The sequence below is a fragment of the Leptodactylus fuscus genome, chromosome 7 (genome assembly GCF_031893055.1).
Source record: "Leptodactylus fuscus isolate aLepFus1 chromosome 7, aLepFus1.hap2, whole genome shotgun sequence".
Classification (NCBI taxonomy): Eukaryota; Metazoa; Chordata; class Amphibia; order Anura; family Leptodactylidae; genus Leptodactylus; species Leptodactylus fuscus.
In genome coordinates, this window is record NC_134271.1 from 75,425,155 (window position 1) to 75,440,967 (window position 15,813).

At 40.9% G+C, this 15,813-nt stretch overlaps 1 protein-coding gene across 2 annotated transcripts in view; it reads left to right on the plus strand.

Annotated features, from left to right (window-relative positions):
* The window catches only part of LOC142212654 (dual specificity protein phosphatase 22-A-like), a 32,073-nt gene continuing 16,260 nt past the window's right edge, over positions 1 to 15,813 (plus strand). The window contains exons 1-4 of one of the 2 annotated variants that reach the window (XM_075280630.1): positions 1 to 144; positions 3,130 to 3,163; positions 3,899 to 3,981; positions 10,777 to 10,826. In XM_075280630.1, the coding sequence (XP_075136731.1) occupies positions 124 to 144; positions 3,130 to 3,163; positions 3,899 to 3,981; positions 10,777 to 10,826 (188 nt within the window). In that variant the 5' untranslated portion in view covers positions 1 to 123. Of the gene's footprint in view, positions 145 to 1,431; positions 1,475 to 3,129; positions 3,164 to 3,898; positions 3,982 to 10,776; positions 10,827 to 15,813 lie in introns of those variants that run through there. The other variant, XM_075280631.1, reaches the window with a different exon arrangement.

Here is a 15,813-nt window from a genome sequence, read left to right on the forward strand (position 1 = left end):
TCTGCAGCGTCCTCTTCTCCATGAGCAGTCCGTCTGTCTGTCTCCTGTGTGCTGCACATTCCCCTCTGGTCACCCCAGTTCTGTGTTTATTTCCAGATCCCGACACCCAGTTTCCTCTGAGTCATGGGTGGAGGAATGAGCCAGGTAGGGGACAATGTTTGTTACATTACTGGTCTTAGAGACTGAACTGCTACGTTGTGTTTTCTGTAAATGAAGCTTGCTTGTACTACAAAAGATGTATTGATACCGGTGTGGGAAAATACAGCAGTTGTCCACAGCAACCAGTCAGCAGCCACCTGAGACTGGTAATTGACAGTGACAACCATTTTCAGAACTCTTCCACTTTGTGTTACAAGTCCCATTTTCAAGAATTCTGCCTGCTGTCAATGAACAGGAACAGTCTTCTATACATCCATAGGCTGATGGATTGCTCTGTGTTTAGTTCAATGGGTCCTTCATTGAATTTAATAGCTTGAAGATGCTATTCACTTGTTTTATAAGACTGGTTGTCATTTTCTGCCTGGAATCCATTACTAATGGCTGTGTTACATGCCAGGACATAAGCTGGCACAGTTAATATTAGGCATTATGCAGGATGGGGAAATGTCACATGGATGGATTGAAAGGCTGTGTATAAATAAGACTTTCAATAGAGGGCAGCATACTCCCCATGTAGACAAATGGTATGGAGAAGCTTGAATCTGTGTGTTTGTTTCATGTTCACTATGTAGTGGTGACATTTGCAGTACTGTGTGCATATTGTAGTCACACTTCTCATTCCTGTTCTTAGAGGGTCAGACCCTGGGGTGAACCTAGCCTCTCTTCTCCTTGTGGTGACCTATAGAAATCCCCCTAATTAGGACATCCCCCCCCCCTTCATTGGATTGGCAGATCAAAAAATTGCCTTTATTTGCCCCCCTCCCTTTTGGGGGCCCACAACACGATACATGTCTCCTCACAAGATAAGTTTCATAAATCTTGCCCAATGTTGCATGAGATGAGTGGTGCTGACAATGTCATAATTCGATAAATATTTGGACTAGTTCAGATTTCAATGTTGGAGACTAAACATTAAGGTAGAGTGCAAGATTTAGGAAAATCTCATGTTGTCCCAATTCAGATAGCACTTGTTGCTGGGTTGGATGGTGTTTTTCATTGTGGATAGGGCCACACTAATGTGTTATGGGTATATGTTTAGGTTTTATAGTATTGAAATAATCGTTGAGTTTTATTTATCTTAGTACTAGCTACCCAGGCCATATTTTTGTGTTTTGGCTATAGTGTGTATTATACTTTAGGATTGCACTCACTCTTCTGCCGCTAGGGATTTTGGAAACGGCTGTCAAGCTTGTGTATCACAACCACACAGCGTCAAAGAACTTTTATGAAACTAGGGGGCCCGTTAGGATAAGTGTTTGTGTATGTAGAGACGTCATGGATTGCTAGGGAAATCCTGCTCTAAATCTACAGAATGGTAAGTGCAATTTTGCAGACAGTAAGGCCCCATATAGTGTCCTGCATCAAAAAAAGCATTGTGGTGGCATCGCATTGTGTTTTTTTCCTGCAGAACTTTTCACAGAAATTCCGTAGAGGTTTCCTCTGTGGATTTTCTGCTTCCATTATGCTTATAAGGCAACTGCTGGCGTTTCTGTAGGTACAGTATAATTGACATGCTGCAATTTCCAAAACTGCAACGGTTTTAGAAATCGCAACGTACCCACTGCACATACTTTACCGCACCATGTGAATGGGATTTCCTAGAATTCCATCCATTACACTATGACTGTAAAACGTGCAGCTTTTTTTAATTTTGTTGTGTTCGACACATATAATATAGAACGTAACTTAGAACTTTCTATGCTCAAGGCGTGCTTGAATTATTAAGAGGCTCCATCCCTTTAATGCATCAAAATGAAAATCTAAACCTTTGTAACTCATGCCAATTTTCTAGTGTGAGTTTTGATAAATTTTGACAGGGTGTTCTGCCCATTTTTCGAAAGAAAAAAAAAAAAAAGGTGGCGCATCTATGGGGAAGAAAACGCTATGTGATAAAAGAAGCATAGACAAACTAATAAGTACCCCTCCTGGCTCCCCCAGGACCTTCACCAGCAGAATAGGGTTGCGGATGAGTATGGCATAAGTTATATAATGTACAGTATGTACACAGTGTCTCCACAAATTATATCTGTGAAATGTTTTAATTTGTTGCCGAGATAAATGAGAATCATTACAGCTGGAGGGTCCCTTTAAGAGGCTAAGTAGTATAGGAAAGTGTTAGGTAATGAGTGCGGGTGAGGCTCAGCTGCAGAGCTTTATTAATAGCTTTGCCTTGGATAAACAAGACATAAAAATAGCTGCAGTAAAGTGATGAGTATCTGCCCCCCCCCCCAGCAGGGATTAAACATAAGCGTGCACTGTGTGTGTACAAGGGATGTCTATCAGGGTCTGGGTGGTCCAGGTGTTGTGACCAGCTGCCATAGCTACCAGACAGAGCTCTACAGCCCATAGATTTACACTGTGTAGCTGATATGCTGCAGGGCCGTTACCCCTTATCCAGAATACTTGTATAACAATGAGTGGGGTTTAATGATTTCATGTGCACATTGTCATTTACCGAGATTAAGGAAAACATTATAGATGCCCTAGAAATTAGTCTATGTTAGGCCTCATTCACACACCACTATTTTGCTCAGTATTTTGCATCAGTATTTGTAAACCAAAACCTGGAGTGAGTCTAAAACACAGAAGAGATGCAAATCTTTCCATTATACATTCATTCCTGGTTATGACAACGTTCATAGGAAATTGGAATAATATAGTGTTATAGAGAATTTAGTTCTACTCATATGCAGTGCATTGTAAGTAGATGGACAGTGAAGGGGTGGCCTTATTTTAATAATTGGTAGGGCTCTCAAGTGTTACACCCTCAGCGACCATGCATTTCTTAAGGCTGTGTTTTAACATTGCAGCAGCATAAAACCTGTATGATTGTGTGATCTTTGGCAGCTGCCCTATCCTAAGAACAGGACAATTGAAAGTCCCAGGAAAGTACTGCACCCAATGGAACCTGATAGATTCTGGATTATTATATGATATGTTTAGTCATGTACCATTTGTTTTATTTTGCAGGTTCTTGATGGGTTATTCCTTGGAAATATACGGGGTGAGTATGACCAGAAAGATTAGTTAAAGGGGTTTTGTAATCTCAGGATTTCATCTGCCTTCATGTTTCCTCTCCCCTCAACTTCCTGGTTTTCAGTTTCTCTTACTTCTTTTAAACAGCACTGTTCTATCTGGATTTACATACATAGATAACAGAAGCATTGCTCAGGAAACTTTTACTAGCCCTTATTGGGGCTCAAAAACTGAATAATGTATGCAGAGAGAGAGAAGCAAATATGTGTGGAGGGAACAGGGACTGAGTTGTCATTCTGACCTGAGAGCAGGTCTATAACCTAGACAACCAGCTGGAAACACTGAGGAGAGAGATTTAGTTGCATCTAACAGAAAATCAAAACTTTAGTTACGCTTTAAGATTAAACTAAAAGTCTAAATATGATCCTTAAAATAGGAATATCCTTTTAAACTGCGGCCATGCAGGGAATAATCCCTGTAGATTAGCTGCTGCAAACTCTATAGCTAACCCTTTCTGATCTACAGCAGAAGCATACTGGATGAGCTTTCAGCAAATCTCATCTAAAACCCACAGATCAAAATAACCTGCAATGCAAGTTTTATTGGCAGCATGGTACTTACTGCTGGGTTTTCAACCTTAGCATTGCAACAATCTTCTGCCCCAAGACAACCACCATCAGGCAACCTCTTCCTAGTCATTTGGGCAGTATGACAGTGCGGTTACTGATTGCTGCCCTCCTGTATTTTATATTTCTCATTGTAGATGCTGAGGACACGATGTCTCTGAGTAAACATGGGGTCACACACATTTTGTCTGTCCATAACAATGCCAAACCCATACTGCCGGTGAGTATGTAAAATTATTTCTTAATTTGGAGATTTTATTTCAGACATAACCACTTTTTGTTAACCATTACTTTATGATTGGTGGAAAGGGGCGATGCTGGTTTAGTGGATTAGTGCTGTGTTCCCTTCTAAGTTCTTTCTGTACAGCAGACTATCCAGCCAGGAACGTACAGCTTGCTCCATTCACTTCAATAGACCTTTGCTGCAGTTCCTTGTGCTGCCAGTGGCTGGGGCATCGCTGTGCCTATGGAAAACAATCCACTTTGTTGTCAGGATCAAAAAGAACCCCAGAGGTTGGACCCTCACTGATCATAATGTCATGGCATAACCTAGGATTGAAGAATAATATTATTAGTTTGCAAAGCAGGATAGAGTGTACAGGATGTTTCAAAAAAAGGAAAGAAAAATATATAAAGCTTCACCTCCTAATAAATACATTTAAGGGCTCGTTCACATCTACGCCCGGCACTCTGTACTTCAGGTTTCCGTTTCCTGCATAAAACAGAGCAGGAGACGGAAACCTGCAGGAGTCTTTCTCACCCATTCATTTGAATGGGTGAGAAAGATGTCCGGCCGTATGCGGCGGTGAGCGTTTTATGCTCTCCGCCGCGAAACCGGGTTTTATAATCCGGACACAGAGTCGGACATGCAGTACTCTGTGTCCGGATTTAAAAAAACGGTTTCGCGGCGGAGAGCATAAAACGCTCTCCGCCGCTCACGGCCGGACCCAGTCTGTGGTTTCCGTCTTCTGGCATGCAGAAGACGGAAACCACAGAACGGACAGCTGAACGCAGGTGTGAACCTAGCGTAAAAAGAGGACAAAGAACAGATGAAGACAAACTAGGTCAGCTATGTCTGAGTGTGGGGTAAGATAAAGATGGTTCAAAAATAAGAAAGTAGTGTCCATCCCCGTCAGATTAGAGCTAGTTCACATGGAGTTAACGCGCACGCATTCTGGCATGTATACACAAAATTACGCGCGTTATATGCCCGTAACGACACATTGAAATGAATGTGATTTGTTGTGAGCGCTCACACTCTGACACGTGTATACATGGCATTGTTTATCCAAAACCAGCATATGATCCCTTATGATGTGTGTACTGTGTTACTTATAATATGTGCACCATCCCTCCAATAGCACCTGGGATGTGCACACTCTTTGCTAAGTTCATGCCCTTAATAACCTTTAACTTTATGTATAGCTGTGCCTTAGCTGATGAGTCACCTGGATTTTTAGGTAAACCCAAAAAATTCATGTAAACAAATTAAGGACAGGTAGCATTTGATACCCTATATGCTCCCTTGTTAGACATACAAGGCAGCCATGCAGTCAGCTGTCCTTGCATAGTCCACTCCCTTTTACTTCTCACACTGAGAGGTTACTATTCTCCCTGATGATCCAGTACTGAATAAAGTGCTGGTTAAATACGTAAAGGGACCTTTTTTTTTATTTTAACTCTGTAGTCTGAGGGTTAGATTCATATTGCCTGATGGGTATCAGATTGAGGTGGTGTGGATGTGGATGTGGAGTATAACAGAGCAAATGCTCTTTTAATGGAGCTCTATCATTGGGAAAAGTCATTTTAAGCACATACTTGCATAGCCTTTAGAAATGCTATTCCACATCTACCTTTTGTATGTAAATGGCCTCAGTAGTCTTTGAATCAGTCTGTTTTTATTAATATGCTAATTAGCCTTCTCCGTGTACCCAGAAGTGTCTATGATCACAGTCTGCTATTCTCTATATTTGTGTGAGAGCAGAGAGATGCATCATCAGCACAGCAGCCTCTTGCTCGCGTACACATAAAAACTAGCAGAAAGGGTGCGCACAGACACTTCCGGAGTGCACAGAGAATAAGAAGACTTATTAAAAAACTCCTGAGGCAATTTACATACAAAAGGTAGGTGTGGAATAGCCTTTCTAAAGGATATGCAAGGATGTGCTTATCTAAAAAAGACTTTTCCTAATGATAGAGCCCCTTTAAGAGGGCACCAAAATATATGGTGAAACTTGTGCAGCTGAATATGCAGATAGGGACTAGGGATCATGCAAGGACAGCTGACTGTATGTATAACAAGAGAGCATATAGGAAATAAAACTCCACCTGATCTTAAATTATTTAGAAGAATTTTTTTAGTTTACCTAAATATCCAGGTGACTCATCAGCTAAGGCACAGAGCTATACATAAGATGCCTATTTAAAGAGGTTTTCTGGGCAGAAAATCTTTTTTTTTTTTTTTTAAAGAAAAATCTGTTAGTGCTAGTAATGGGTTAATAAGTACACCCATATACCTTTAGCAGTGTTTGGGGTGATTTCTGGGTGTCTCTGACAGCTGCTAGCATCCTCTGCGTTTGTTTGCATGTTGCTAGCTCCCTGCTGTGCAGTAGTTCCCTCTCACTCAGCCCCCCTCTCTCACTCTGTTACACTCCTCCTCCCTGTCTCACTAGCCTAGCGATCCCGTCCATTACTAGCGCCTCCCACCCTTCCCTGTCTCCCTAGCCTAGCAATCCCACCCATCACAAGCCCTTCTCCCTAGGTAACCTACTCCGCCTGCAACTAGCAGGTAGGAAGAGGGGAGGAGCCGTTCCCAGACACAGGAATGCTTGGTTAGTATTGATGGGGGGGGGGGTGTTATTGGAGGGATGGTACACATATTATAAGTAACACAGTACACACGTCAAAGCTATTAGGGCATCAGATGTTGGTTTTCGATAAACAATGCCACGTATAGTACAATCAATATAACGGGGCTGGTGTGGGGCAACATGGTGGCTCAGTGGTTAGCACTGCAGCCTTGCAGTGCTGGAGTCCTGGGTTCGAATCCTGCCAAGAACAACATCTGCAAGGAGTTTGTATGTTCTCCCTGTGTTTGCGTGGATTTCCTCCCATACTACAAAGACATACTGATAGGAAAAAAAAACATGTAGATTGCGATCCCTATATGGGGCTCACAATCTACATAAAAAAGAAATGACAGGGCTGGACACTATTTTATCTTTGAGCCATCTTTATCTTACCCCACACTCAGACATAGCTGCTCTAGGTTTTTTCATCTGTTCTTTCTCCTCTTTTGAAATGTATTTATTAAAGGTGAAGTTTTATATAATTTTCTTTCCTTTTTTGGAAACATCCTGTACACTCTATCCTGCTTTGCAAAATAATGAACTTTGAATAAGGTGCATTAAACCTCCCACCAAATAAGTTAGGAGGTTTTTGTGATAACTAAAGAATAATATTATTGCAGTTTTTCCCTCTGGTCATTATAGAGAGGTATTGCAGTACACTATATATGCAATGTTTTCTCTAGACACTAGAGGGCAGTACTCCTCTGCAATAACAGACTTGTTTTAGATGGCTGAGAAGTCAGCGTCTAATATTCAGCCTTGGGTCTTGAGGCACAGACTTGGTGCAGCTATAAAGGCCTGACATGTTTTTGGACTGAAATGATGCATTGTGAGATGAGAGAAATGTATTTTTTGCTTCTGTGATTTTATCATAATGTTAATTGTCAGTGTTAAAATGAGACTTTTGGACACAGGTGACATAAAGCAGACAGAACATTCAGTTTCCTGTAAGTCGTCGTGTTTGATGTGGTCGTGCTTGAAGCCTGGTCATGATATCAGAATACCTCTGAAGCTGTCAAGATCTATTTCCGTAGAAAGATGTTACATTATGGTTAAAGTGTTCTTCAATATATACTATCCTTTTTATAATCGAGATATCCCCTGGTCACAGGGAACCCTGCTGCTGACCCTAGTGATCAACTGCAATCTCTGGGTGACCCAGCAGCAAGTGTTCTCTGCAGCACCACCACAAGAAATACAAAGTAATACATGCAGCAGTTCTCAATGAATTCAATGGGAAAGTTGCTTTAAGGCATGAAAGTTTCAGGTTCACTCTTCACTCCTATTAAATGATAAAGGCCCCCCTATTAATTCAGAATGCTTAGGTGAGCTCCTCTCCTTAGGTGCCCCTCCTCCACTGTCAGTAATGAATGCAACCTTCCTCAGACAGAACAGGAAGTTATGGTGGTTGGCTGCTGGCCAGTGCAGGTGAGTGTGTTACCTCCACTATGGTTGGCATTGTTATAGAGATGACTCCAGAACATAATTTGCAAGATCTGTAATAAGTTGCTCCCGGGCTCAGTTAGTTGTGATTGAATAGGAGTCATCCATCATGAGCGGTGACAGGCAGTGTCCTGTGGTCTTCCTAGGAGCATCTCTTATGCTCTAAGACCCTGCAGCTGTTTCCTTCCCTCCTGTCTTTGGAAGAAGCAGAAAGAGCAGAGACATCTGGAGAGGATACCAAGTCTCATCCTTACGACCACGACATTGCGGTCCCTGCCCTCAATCTCTGCTCAGTGTATTACTCAACCAGCCACCCTTTCCTGTTCCTATTTCTCAGTGCCACACACATTTGGCATGATGTAAGATGGGCCACTTGTACAGCTCGGGGCAGTTTATTTTTACTTCTGCAGCAATCTCTGGGGGCTAGGGCGAACCGTTGTCTCATTCTGTCTCTTTTGCACAAATTTAGCATTTTCAGCTTTAGAGTTAGTCAAGGATTTCATGAGCAAATAAAATCAGAGATAGTAGATTTGGGGGAGACTGAGAGTGCTGCTAAGGGTGATGGCCCATATTGCAGTTGTCACATAGTTGTAATGCAAGTAAGGGTAAGTCTGTACAGCAGCATGTGTTGTGTGACAGCAAGTCTCAGACAAGTCATGCAACTAAAAATGTAGTGATTTTTTAGAGGTGTAATTTGACAGTAAAAAACATCAAAATCACAGACATGTTGTATCCAAGTTGCAATGAGGGATATCAAGCTAAACTGTATGTGATGGACAAATGTGTACATGACTGGTTGCAGTACAGCTATCAGCTATATCTATAAACTATATCATGAACTGTGCTGTTATGTGATCAGTATATTTCCAGAACAGATTCTCATCTCATGCCAGTAATGAAGATTCATTTTCAGGAACAGCAAATAGAGCTATTGACAAAAATGTAAGTTCACATCTGCGTTCGGCAAATCCATTCGAAATCAGTATTTGAAATCTTCAAAAACTGATGTCGAACTGTCCGGATTAAAACCCATTGATTTCAATGGGCTTTAAAAGTAATCCTCATGTATCAGTTTGTGCCATTTCCGTCTGGTTTCTGCTTTTTTTGTGTGGAGGGTAAAGTAGAACTTGCAGGACTTTGTCTCTGTACTAAAAATAAGGATTCCAGATGGACAGCAACCAATCCATTTTTTTTTAACATAGCAATTAGTTTGCGTCCATTTTGCAATCCGCTTTTCCCTCTGTGCGTGCTCAGAAGGAAGAAGGGGGAAGAAAAAAAACGTATTGGTCAAAAATGGACACCAACGGATTACAAACGGATACAAACTGATACAAATGGTCATTTTTTTTGAACGGACACCCATTGACTAATCCATCTAAAAAAACGGATTTGGCATCCGCTGTGTAACCGTTTAGAATCCTTTTTGTACAAAACAGTTTTTCTCTTAAAACGGTTTGCAAGCGGACGGATACCAGACGCAGATGTGAACCCAGCCTAAGGTGACTATACACAAAGTATATTACAAAAATGAATATATTTATAGAATCCTTAACTTTGCGTCACTGCACCCTGATAACCGTGACAACCTATGCTTTTAATTATTTTGTTTTTTCTTATGTTTTCCTCATCAGAGAAGTTTTTTGCTTCATACTTAATATGTTAATGTGTTAGTTGGAAAAACTTTATTGCTGTCAATAAATTTGAAAAACTATGATAAAACAAAGTATTTGAAAAAACACATATGTACACAGAGATGTCACTTCTCTTTTTCACACACACACACACACACACACACACACACACACACACACGCACACACGCACATATATATATACACACACACACTCAGGATTAGTTACTAAGAAGCATGGCATAGTAACAAAGGATCTTTATATCCTGATAAACACACCTAGTCGTTGTGAAATCTTGCTATTTAACAGCATTTCCTTTATTTTTGTAAGGCAATGTTCACACTGCTGTCAATCTGCATCAGTCTTTCTGTCCATTCTGTCTATTCATTCCATTGCTCTGATCCTGTAACAAATCAGAACAACTGACTTGAATGACAGCAGTGTGAACATGACCTTAACCATTACAATGTATGGTATCTGCAAGATTATTTCTTTTCTCTTTTTGGGTGCATATGTAATAATCCATAAAAAGAATATTATACACATAACATGAAGAGACTGCAGTTTTCAGGAGATTAATTGTACATATAATCTCATGATCCAGTAATATTAATTAATTTTATATGACTGTTTGCTGTGTCTTTTTATACTGTTCTACACTTCCTTTAATCTGGCACTTGGTAGTCTGGTTCTTGGTTTTTCCCTAAAACATTCCCAATAATCTAGTAGTCACAAGACGGTAAGGAGAATGCTGAGAGAAGAGATAGACTTAGATTTTATTTCATTTTGCTTATTTTAGGCTGTATGGTGCTTAGTATAGCAGGTTTATTCTGCCTGGAGCATCTCTGGCCATCAGAGTTCACATGTTGAAGTCATCTGATAGTCTGGGATGTTTGCTAATCTCTGGGTCCCATTCAATGTCAGATTAAAGAGATTTACTACATGTATTTTTTTTTTTTTCAATTCTAATCACTACATGTATAACTCCTATTTTTTTAGCATTTTTTCTGCTGTCCTATATGATCTATATTATTGTAGTGAGGCGACTCCCCCACATGTATTTCCATGACTTGTCCTGTCTCTTTCTTGCAGGAAATGACCTATCTGTGCATAGCAGCCTCTGACTCAGAGCGACAGAACCTGTAAGAATTCTCTAGGTTTATCTTATGTCATATTGCAGATAAGTTTCATTTCTTGAACATCTCCCATATCTCTTGTAGTCACTAGCTGTCCCCTTCCGTGGTTTATCACCGCCACATCTCAGCCACTTGATGCAACCACTCCCAACAAGATTGCCAGTTTTGGTGGAAACTGAAGTTTCTGAAATTCAGTTTTTTTTCTACATTGGGGTTTATCACTTTGTCATATAGTGTATTTTCACCCAATATTATATAGTATCACTATGACAGGCAGTAGTCCTGGTACTTCATGAACATTTTTTTGTCTCATGAGCTTGTAATGTAATAAAATGGCAGCGCCTGAACCCTCAGGAAGGTGAGTGACCCTTGGGATTATTGCTGTCATCTTAGCGTTTCTGTTGCCTGAGGTAGAAAGTGAAAAGTTTTCTCCTTATATAATATCTCTCCACCCTAAGAGAAAATATAAAGTTATATAAAGAATTACATTCAACAACAGGACAAGAAAAGTGTGCCATTTATATATACAAAATAAGGACTGAAACTGAGAATTACACCCAACATACAGTACAGGCTTAGAGACAAGGTAATGTTCACTGTCCTTATATACAGAGTAAGAGCGGATACTAAGAATAACACCCAGCGTACAGGACAAGAGAACGGGCACTGTATAGTGTTCCCTTATACAGAATAAGAGCAGATACTAAGAATTACACACAGCATATAGGAATAAAGAAGTGGTACTGTGTATTGTCCACAAGAGCAGATATATTGTCCATAAGAGCAGATACTGGAATTTACTCCCAGCATGTAACTTTTGTATTTTTCTGTTCACAAAGCCATATGAGAGCTTAATGATTGTGGGACAAATTGTTCTTCATAATGGTTTTTTTTTTATTATTCTGTACAATGTACTAGGAAACTGGAAAAAATTCAGAATGGAATTGGAGAAAAAGTACATTTGTGACTTTCTTACAGGCTTTGTTTTTACTGCCTTCACTGTGCAGCCAGGATCTTGTCCCAGGTGCCGGCAGAAAAATGGCGTCAGCTTTGAACAATGCACTGGGGGACCTTGAGGCAGGCACTAATTTGGGGCATTAGCAGTGGGTCTCTACTGTGTAATACAGCAGAGACCCAGTGGCTATGGCGGCTGCTCAGATCCTGAGCAGCCACCATATTTAAATACCTAACATCCACAGTACTATTGCGGCCATACTAAACTGCTGCAGCGTGGTATCTTATAATAAAAGACAACTCTAATAATGAAATTCAATGAAGAATGTTTTTCCACTGAATTTTCATAGTTTTTTTTGTTGTCTTCTGTGGTAAGGCATCACGATGCAGCAGTTTAACCAATTGCAGAACTGTCGGTTAACTCTGCTATAGTTGTATATACACTCACAACGCACGCATACACATATACAGCTCACACACTCAGCACATGAACACTGGACACAGACCCTCCTATTCTTCCTGTCCAGAGTCTTCTTGTTCATTTGTATTGAGGGTCATTTCTACCTGTGATATCATTGCATAATGTGCTCTGTAAAAGTCCTGCAGTCAAAGGAAAAAGAACACCGTGTACAGAGGCTCCTGTACACATCAGTGTAAGTGGGGTTTGCAATAGATCAGTTACATAAAGTTTTTCCCACATCCGTAGATGTGTACATGGCTGTCAAGGAGTGCAGGGCAGAAGGCTTAACTGCATTCCTTGGAAAGTGCCGCCTGAGGCCAGAGCCTCACCTTACCCCATTCATTGTGCAGCTCTGTTCCTGAGTGATTTAGGCAGGAAGCATTATTCCCTGCTGTTAGCAAGCCAAATTTTGCTTTGGTTTATTCCTTAACAGTGATTCAGGTTTTACTGTATTACAGCAATGTGTAGACTACGTCAGTATACCTCACAACTTTCAAAGAACAGAAAGAGGGACAAAATGTGCGCCATGGCAAATTTAGGCCCTCCCACTTCTACATTAACGCCACCCATTCTCATCCATTTTTCTTTGTGTTCCCACACAGTATAATGCTCCTATAATCACTCTAACATGATATGCCTCCACATTATATGCCCCCAGTTTAATACCCCCCCTTCATCTGCCTCCAGTTTAATGTCCCTTCCTTTATCTGCTTCTAGTGTAATGCCCCCCTCCATCTGCCCTCAGTTTCATATCCCCCTCCATCGGCCCCCAGTTTTATGTCCCCCTTACATCTGCCCCCAGTTTTATGTCCCCACTACATCTGCCCCCAGTTATGCCCCCCTTCATCTTCCCCCAATTTAGTGTCCCCCACTAATCTGCCTCCAGTTTAGTGTTCCACTTCATCTTCCCCCAGTTTAATGTCTCCCTTTCATCTGCCACCAGTTTAATGTGCCCCCTTTATCTGCCCCTAGTTTCATGTTCCCCCTCAATTTGCACCCAAAGTTAAACATAAAAAAAACTGATACTCACTTCTCCTCAATCCCCTCCCTGCCTGCCTGCACTCTGTCTGCAGTCCAAGTCATGGAGTGTGCTGGGACCTGCAGATGCAATGTGAGTGACATCATCACATCACGCCTACAGATCCCAGGGCCAGAGCACATGGAGAGCACAATGGTGAAGCAGGAGTTTGAAGCAGAATGGAAACGTCTGGATGTAGATGAATTGAATCCAAGACATACCTCCTGCTGACCTGGGACTGTCCCGCAGAATCTGGGATGGTTGGGAGGTATGCATCAGTTTTCTAAATGCGTTAGATTAAATATAGATCGGCCATTAAGATCAAGTCAAATTACTTTGTAGATCGGACATTAGGCTCAAGTCAAATTACTTTCTTTTTACTCATTACTAATATCCCTGTCACATCTAACCTTTTTTATGTTCCACTTAAAATTGAGTAAATGGCACATACCATGGGATAATATGGGAAAAATGCAACATAAATGGTTATGTTTTTCTTTTCTACTGTCCACACATAAATCTATGGGAAAAATGGCAAGTTATTTTTCACCCCCAGTTTAAGTGGTTGTCCAATATAAAATGATATTTCTAATCTAAGCTGCCACCTCCCTTATCCCCCTCCTCATCTATCTTCTAAATTACTTAAGTTACCAAAAATCTATATTTACCTAGATCACTAGAAATGGTACGTCACCAATACTAACCCCCACCCACCCCATCATACTTACCTGACTTCTTGTCCGAATCTTCTGGGCATGGAACACAGCTTGTTCTGGGCAGACGTCAAGAAGAGGAGGTGCCAGCGCCCACGCCTGCATAGTAGAGCCGGAGTGCCAGCTACTGTGCATATTGGCATTCTGGCTCTATTGTGCAGACATGAGTGGTCAGCAGATGTCAAGAAGAGTAGGGGGTGGACTGGAAGACTCCCACTGCCAACCTCTCCTCCAGTCCAGGAAATCCAGCCCATGTAACTTAAATAAAGATCCCTTGTAGATACGTTCTACTAAAGCAACATATATTCTTCTGGATATACGATTACGATGTTGGATATATTTTGGATATATTTTATCATTATTATTGTTATTGTCTTATCCACTGCATGGGCAGGAGTTTTCCAATAACTATTTTAGCAAGGCCACGTAATAAATACAGGAACTTCATTTGGCTGTCCCATGCCTTTCTAATGTTACCCCCAAACTAATACTTCTACTTGCCCTTGTACAACATATTAAATGCTGTATCTTAGCCAGACAACCCCTTCATACATCTTGGTTATACAAGAAATCTCTACTAGATGACAATGACTGGGCCCAGGCCCCACTGTCCACGTTTCTATCACTAAACATCATAAATCTGAGATGTCCACAGCAGGTGTGCGGGCGCCATAGTGGACATTAACGGCTGACAAACAGCTTGCCCAATAAGTGTCTCTTCTTCCAAGAACTTTTGCTGTGAAGAAACACTTCCTTGCCTTTCCTCCGAATCTGGTGCTCTCCAGCCTTGCTGTCTGACCTCTCCAACCACTTCCCCTTCTCCAAAAACAACCCCTTCTGCAGTCTGCAAATGTGGGTCACCCATGCCATGTTAATTCTCTGAGGGCTGTAAGAATATCCTGCAGATTATTATCTCACTGACCTCTCTAGAGAGCTGCAGAACATTTCTCTGGTTCCTCTAGCTTCTGATACAGTAGAAGAGTTACTAGTACATACAGTATTCTGCAGCTTATTTCATCACTGACCTCTCTAGAGATCAGCAGAACAATTGCTACTCCACCTGCTGACAGATACACAGTGGATATATACTCTGCAGATTATTACACCACCAGCTAACTAGAGACTTGCATAACATGTTTCTGCTTTACCTTCTGACAGATGCACAGTGGTATACACTGTAGATTATTACTCACTGACCTCTCTGGAGTGCTGCAGAACATTACAATATCCCATAGACTGCCTGTATGAATGTGGCCTATCTCCACCTAAACACTCCTGAGATCTCTATCTTTTCTTGAGTTCTTCATATTCCTCCTGTCTGTGTTACTCACTGTTGTTGCAGATTTACTACAGGAAGGGGGACTCTAATTCATTCATCTCTTTTGCTGTTTTTGGACAGCTGTATGAGGCAATCACTTCTGCTGCAGGCCTCGGTGCCATCTAAAGTTCAGCTTGTAAAGTTTTATTCTACAAAATAAAATAAAGCAGCGATTTACAAAATTGTTTCATCAGAAAATGTTTTTTTACTTCTTGTTTTACTTGATTTGCCTGCCTGTAAGTGGCGCTGTTGCTGCTGCATAGTTCTTATAATATATTGTATTCTGGCACGTGAAAGCGGTTCGCCAATACTTTACATAGGGATAACCGTGAGATTTTTTATTTATTTAATTAGATTTTCCTTACGTTTTGTAACAGAACCAATAATTGTATATTTAGTGATCAAAGATTAATCGCTGCTTAGTAAAAATCTTTTGCATCTTTCTTACCATCTTCAAGACTAAAATCCCATACAGATCTATTATTCATTATAGCTGATAGTTTGCTATAGTACAATAAAGTCTCCTGTCG